General features: G+C 51.8%; 1 protein-coding gene across 1 annotated transcript; it reads right to left on the bottom strand.

Annotated features, from left to right (window-relative positions):
• Positions 1-4,404: 4,404 nt before the first annotated feature.
• Positions 4,405-6,663, bottom strand: LOC138359471 (nascent polypeptide-associated complex subunit alpha, muscle-specific form-like). Its single transcript, XM_069318685.1, has one exon. The coding sequence runs from the start codon at positions 6,661-6,663 to the stop codon at positions 4,405-4,407; it is 2,259 nt and encodes a 752-aa protein (XP_069174786.1).
• Between the last annotated feature and the right edge of the window lie 314 nt (positions 6,664-6,977).

Here is a 6,977-nt window from a genome sequence, read left to right as displayed (position 1 = left end):
TCCATGTATCCTCGCCTCCATGCGGTTCCTTATTCTCCCAGTCAATCTTTCCGTGATTGAAGTCGCCCATGATGAGCAGGTGGGAACTATTTCTACAGGCAGCAGAGGCTGCCGTCTCAATTATAGTGTTAACTGCCTTGTTGTTGTTTTCATACTCTTGACTGGGTCTCCTGTCATTTGGTGGAGGGTTGTATATTACTGCTACTACTATTCTTGGTCCTCCCATTGATATGGTGCCTGCTATGTAGTCTCTGACTAGTAGTAGCAAGTTATTACTACTGTGGATAGTTTATTTTGGGGGCCGGGCCTTTTAGCTCTCCCATATTTGATACTCTGTCTTCTAACTACCCTTACCCCTTAATAGTACCAGTTCCCCATAGAAGCCCCACACACTATTATTTATAACAAGTGGGTCTTTGATTAAATTTATAACAAGTGGGTCTTTGATTGACTGTGTGTGTGTGTGTGTGTGTGTGTGTGTGTGTGTGTGTGTGTGTGTGTGTGTGTGTGTGTGTGTGCGTGCGTGTGTGTGTGTGTGTGTGTGTGTGTGCGTGTGCGTGTGGGTGTGCGTGTGCGTGCGCGTGTGCGTGTGCGTGCGTGTGTGTGTGTGTGTGTGTGTGTGTGTGTGTGTGTGTGTGTGTGTGTGTGTGTGTGTGTGTGTGTGTGTGTGTGTGTGTGTGTGTGTGTGTGTGTGTGTGTGTGTGTGTGTGTAAAAAAAATTAGTTAACAGTAACAGTTGATTGACTGGTAGTTGAGAGGTGGGACCAAAGAGCCAGAGCTCAACCCCCGCAAGCACAACTAGGTTATTACAACTAAGAGAATTCACCCCCCCCCCCCCGCACACACACACACACACACACACACACACACACACACACACACACACACACACACACACACACACACACACACACACACACACACACACACACACACACACACACACACACACACACACACACACACACACACACACACACACACAGGAGACCAAAGGAGACCAAAGGGACAGTACACAATGAAGGGGAACAGCCTACCTGTAACGATTCGAGAAAGAGACCTGGGAGTGGATGTGACACCTAATCTAACTCCTGAGGCACATATAAATAGGATAACGACAGCAGCGTACTCTACACTGGCGAAAATTAGAACTTCATTCAGAAACCTAAATGAGGAAGCTTTTAGGGCACTTTACACTGCCTACGTGAGACCCGTCTTAGAGTATGCCGCGCCATCATGGAGCCCCCACCTGAAGAAACACATAAAGAAACTGGAGAAGGTTCAGGTGTTTGCGACGAGGCTTGTCCCAGAGTTACGAGGGATGGGATATGAAGAGCGGCTGAAGGAACTGAACCTAACGACACTAGAGAAAAGAAGGGAGAGAGGAGATATGATAGGGACATATAAAATAATCAGGGGAATTGATAAAGTGGAAATAGATGAAATGTTCACACGTAATAATAACAGAACGAGGGGACATGGGTGGAAACTGGAAACTCAGATGAGTCACAGAGATGTTAGGAAGTTTTCTTTTAGCGTGAGAGTAGTAGAAAAATGGAATGCACTTGGGGAACAGGTTGTGGAAGCAAATACTATTCATACTTTTAAAACTACGTATGATAGGGAAATGGGACAGGAGTCATTGCTGTAAACAACCGATAGCTAGAAAGGCGGGATCCAAGAGTCAATGCTCGATCCTGCAAGCACATATAGGTGAGTACATATAGGTGAGTACACACACACGTGTACAAGGGAGGTTTCTCTGCTCGACTTCTCCAAACTAACAAGTCCCGTGTTGCCTGTATACAGACAGTGACCAGAACACCCCCAGGACTGGAGGTACACACAGCCAGTCTTGTCCCAGCACACCAGCACCCTATCTACCACACCTCTCTATCTGTGCCTCATCCTACTCTTCCTCCTGATCTAACTCTCACCCTCCAAAAAAACATTCCTTTTCAAACACCTGCAGCAACTCTCTAAAATGTACTTCACTCCGAATAGATTCCTCGCTACTGCTGAAGCCACGCTTCCATGTACTTCCCACCCACCCACGTATTGTTACCACTAGCGTGCATCTCCCTCCACCTTCACCTCCAAACATCCCTCCCCACGCCTCAATACAACTAATGTAAACTTTTCTACACCGTTCCTATTATAAAACTGCACGTATCTTTACAGGCGCATTCCTGTAAACTTTATATCTATGAGCCTCTCAAGGTAAACTACACATTATTAGTTAACATACACGTACCATAAGTTATCATCACAATACACGTGTGTATCAATGTCAGTATGCATCACGTGGCAATATGTATCTCGTGTCAGTATGTGTATCACATGCCAGTATGTGTATCACGTGTCAGTATGTGTATCACGTGTCAGTATGTGTATCACGTGTCAGTATGTGTATCACGTGTCAGTATGTGTATCACGTGTCAGTATGTGTATCACGTGTCAGTATGTGTATCACGTGTCAGTATGTGTATCACGTATGAGCATGTATCAAGTGTGCCAGCGTGTATCACTTGGGTTAGTATGTATTGCACTTTGTTAGTAAGTACCGTATGTGTCATATGTATGTATGACATGCCAGTATGTGTCATGTATGTCAGTGTGTATCATGTATGGCAGTGAGTATCACATATCAATATGTATCATGTCTTATTATATATTATATGCCTGTATCATGTGTATCATTATGCATCACATGTTTCAAGAAAGTTTTTATAATTATAAAAAAAGGATCCCATTTTTTTTTTAACCCGGGCATCTTCGGGCCCGCTAAGTGTTACTTGTTTCTTGTTTTTGCTTTACTTAGGCGGAGTATGAGTATTTGTGACTCTTGTGTTCGCTTCATTAAGATTTTTGCCCATGTGTTTAACAACTTCTTCTGCTCTGTTAAATCTAGACTGAAATCTTATTTGGTTTGTAACTGTGCACTGTGTTAGATAATGTTACAGTGGTCTGTCATTTCTCCACAGTGCTGACATTTACTCTCATCATCTGGAACCTGTAAGCCTATTTCCCATGCTCATGGGTATCCAAGCCTGATGCGATGTAAGTGCACTTCTGTTGTTCTTCTGTTCCCTTTCATCAAACTTAGTGGTTGATAGTTGGTTGAATTCTTGTACCAACTCGCAGATCCTGATGTTGTACCTGCTGTGTTGTGGTCACTGTACATCTTCTGCATTACTCTATTTCTAATTACTTTCTTAATCAGTGATGGACTCTGTGGTATGTAAATGTCTACATTTCTTCTAGATGCAAGTTTTGCAGCTTCGTCTGTAATGTCATTTCTTATTATTCCCACATGACTTGTGTATTCATATCAACTGTACCATTTACAGTTGATAAGTACCCGACGGCCATTACGTTTGAGTGTTTGCATTAATGTTATGACATTTGTGATCAGATGGATGTTGTCACGTATGTGTTCTTGTTGCAAGGTTTCAATGGCAGTTCTCGAATCAGTATGTATGATAACATGTTGTCGGTGTTTAGCAAGAGCATGTTCCAAAGCCTTTTGAATGGCTAGCATCTCCGTTTGTAAAGTTGAACAACTATTTGAGAGTCTCCAACTATTTACAGAGTTTCCAGCCTTAACTGCAGATCAGAATTCTTGTCCCTCCTGGTCAACTGATCTTTCTGTAACGTATGTGAAGCTGTCAGAAACCAAGTTTGCATCTGTGCAATATTACGTACCATATGAGGATTAGTCTGATTCTCTTTATCCTGCGAGAGCCATAATCTTAAAGTCTGCTACAAGCGATTCACACGGGGCTTGCATAACGAAGTCTGCATGTATTCTGTTGACACCCATCTCAGCGACTATATTTGTTATATCGAATGTATTGATGGTGTTTATTGCACAATGAGTTCACCTGTTGCTATTGGAGGCTTTCTCTGGCCAGAGTTAGTGCTCCAGTGATTATATCTTTAAGTGAACTGATTCTTGGTCTATACAATATCTTGGTCAGCGTGCACGCAGCAATCCCTATTACCCTTATTTCAGTCGATGTTAGGTTGATTTCTAGTGTTAGGTTCAGTATTTTAGTCTATCTGGGAACCCCTACTAGGACTCGCATTGCATTTTTTTGCATAACCTCAGCAATTGCCTGCTAGCCAAAAGAAAGAGTGAGCAAGGAAAGCTCTATATAATCAACTAGGGAACGAACAGCATTTTTGTAAACCCTTCTTAATAATTTGTGTCCCGCTCCTTGACGAGTACCTTGTGATTGCTCTCATTATATTTAGTCGTGATTTTGCTTTCTCCTTCAGATATTGAATTTGCTTGTTGAATGTCATTTTAGAATTTATCCACACTCCGAAATCTTGATATTGTGTAACCAACTGAAGGCCTTGAAGGAGTAGGTGAGACCCCAGTTGGCAGCTACAAGATCATTAAAGCCAAGTGGGGCGTGGTGGCTGTAGGGCGTGGTGGCTGTGAGGCGTGGTGGCTGTAGGGCGAGGTGGCTGTGAGGCGTGGTGGCTGTAGGGCGTGGTGGCTGTGAGGCGTGGTGGCTGTCGGGCGTGGTGGCTGTAGGGCGAGGTGGCTGTGAGGCGTGGTGGCTGTAGGGCGTGGTGGCTGTGAGGCGTGGTGGCTGTAGGGCGAGGTGGCTGTGGGGCGTGGTGGCTGTAGGGCGAGGTGGCTGTGGGGCGTGGTGGCTGTAGGGCGTGGTGGCTGTGGGGCGTGGTGGCTGTAGGGCGTGGTGGCTGTAGGGCGTGGTGGCTGTAGGGCGTGGTGGCTGTAGGGCGAGGTGGCTGTGAGGCGTGGTGGCTGTAGGGCGTGGTGGCTGTGGGGCGTGGTGGCTGTAGGGCGAGGTGGCTGTGGGGCGTGGTGGCTGTAGGGCGTGGTGGCTGTAGGGCGTGGTGGCTGTAGGGCGAGGTGGCTGTGAGGCGTGGTGGCTGTAGGGCGTGGTGGCTGTGGGGCGTGGTGGCTGTTGGGCGAGGTGGCTGTGGGGCGTGGTGGCTGTAGGGCGTGGTGGCTGTGGGGCGTGGTGGCTGTAGGGCGAGGTGGCTGTGGGGCGTGGTGGCTGTAGGGCGAGGTGGCTGTGGGGCGTGGTGGCTGTAGGGCGTGGTGGCTGTGGGGCGTAGTGGCTGTAGGGCGTGGTGGCTGTGGGGCGTGGTGGCTGTAGGGCGAGGTGGCTGTGGGGCGTGGTGGCTGTAGGACGTGGTGGCTGTGGGGCGTGGTGGCTGTAGGGCGAGGTGGCTGTGGGGCGTGGTGGCTGTAGGGCGTGGTGGCTGTGGGGCGTGGTGGCTGTAGGGCGAGGTGGCTGTGGGGCGTGGTGGCTGTAGGGCGTGGTGGCTGTGGGGCGTGGTGGCTGTAGGGCGAGGTGGCTGTGGGGCGTGGTGGCTGTGGGGCGAGGTGGCTGTGGGGCGTGGTGGCTGTAGGGCGAGGTGGCTGTGGGGCGTGGTGGCTGTGGGGCGTGGTGGCTGTAGGGCGTGGTGGCTGTGGGGCGTGGTGGCTGTGGGGCGAGGTGGCTGTGGGGCGTGGTGGCTGTAGGGCGAGGTGGCTGTGGGGCGTGGTGGCTGTAGGGCGAGGTGGCTGTAGGGCGAGGTGGCTGTGGGGCGTGGTGGCTGTGGGGCGTGGTGGCTGTGGGGCGTGGTGGCTGTGGGGCGTGGTGGCTGTGGGGCGTGGTGGCTGTGGGGCGTGGTGGCTGTGGGGCGTGGTGGCTGTGGGGCGAGGTGGCTGTGGGGCGTGGTGGCTGTGGGGCGTGGTGGCTGTAGCGCGTGGTGGCTGTGGGGCGTTGTGGCTGTAGCGCGTGGTGGCTTTAGGGCGTGGTGGCTGTGGGGCGTGGTGGCTGTGGGGCGTGGTGGCTGTGGGGCGTGGTGGCTGTGGGGCGAGGTGGCTGTGGCGCGTGGTGGCTGTGGGGCGTGGTGGCTGTGAGGCGTGGTGGCTGTGGGGCGTGGTGGCTGTGGGGCGTGGTGGCTGTAGGGCGAGGTGGCTGTGGGGTGTGGTGGCTGTGGGGCGTGGTGGCTGTGGGGCGTGGTGGCTGTGGTGCGTGGTGGCTGTGGGGCGTGGTGGCTGTAGGGCGAGGTGGCTGTGGGGCGTGGTGACTGTGGGGCGTGGTGGCTGTGGGGCGTGGTGGCTGTGGGGCGTGGTGGCTGTGGGGCGAGGTGGCTGTGGGGCGTGGTGGCTGTGGGGCGTGGTGGCTGTGGGGCGTGGTGGCTGTAGGGCGTGGTGGCTGTGGGGCGTGGTGGCTGTGGGGCGTGGTGGCTGTGGGGCGTGGTGGCTGTAGCGTGTGGTGGCTGTGGGGCGTGGTGGCTGTGGGGCGTGGTGGCTGTGGGGCGTGGTGGCTGTGGGGCGTGGTGGCTGTGGGGCGTGGTGGCTGTAGGGCGTGGTGGCTGTGGGGCGTGGTGGCTGTGGGGCGTGGTGGCTGTGGGGCGTGGTGGCTGTAGGGCGTGGTGGCTGTAGGGCGTGGTGACTGTAGTGCGTGGTGGCTGTAGGGCGAGGTGGCTGTAGGGCGTGGTGGCTGTAGGGCGTGGTGGCTGTAGGGCGTGGTGGCTGTAGGGCGTGGTGGCTGTGGGGCGTGGTGGCTGTAGGGCGTGGTGGCTGTAGGGCGTGGTGGCTGTAGGGCGTGGTGGCTGTAGGGCGTGGTGGCTGTAGGGCGTGGTGGCTGTAGTGCGTGGTGGCTGTAGGGCGTGGTGGCTGTTCTGCATGTTAGTTTTCTTTATGGTGTGTAGTGGTACTGGGGGATATTCTAGATGCGGCTGAACTAGAGCCTTATATAGGTGTTTCTGAATGTTTGTACTGAGGCTTCCGAATCTCCTCAGTTTTCCTAAGGCTGTTTTGGCTTTTTTAGTCGGTCCCTTACATGAATTTGTATCCCTATTCTGTTTTCATAAGTCCCAATATTCTGCCAACCTCCGCATATTGGATCGGATGGTTGTCAAGGATAATGGGGTCCGTTTTTTTCGCAATGTGTAGTATCTAAAACTTTTGTTTGTTAGTGCTAATTTTTCATTGCTTCTCA

This window comes from Procambarus clarkii, chromosome 8 (assembly GCF_040958095.1).
Source record: "Procambarus clarkii isolate CNS0578487 chromosome 8, FALCON_Pclarkii_2.0, whole genome shotgun sequence".
Classification (NCBI taxonomy): domain Eukaryota; kingdom Metazoa; phylum Arthropoda; class Malacostraca; order Decapoda; family Cambaridae; genus Procambarus; species Procambarus clarkii.
The sequence above is the reverse complement of the archived record's forward strand: the minus strand, read 5'-3'. Positions and strand labels throughout refer to the sequence as shown.

Excerpts from the sequence above, each read along its gene's own strand:
- LOC138359471 (XM_069318685.1), bottom strand. The coding sequence starts at position 6,663 with ATGCAGAACAGCCACCACGCCCTACAGCCACCACGCACTACAGCCACC.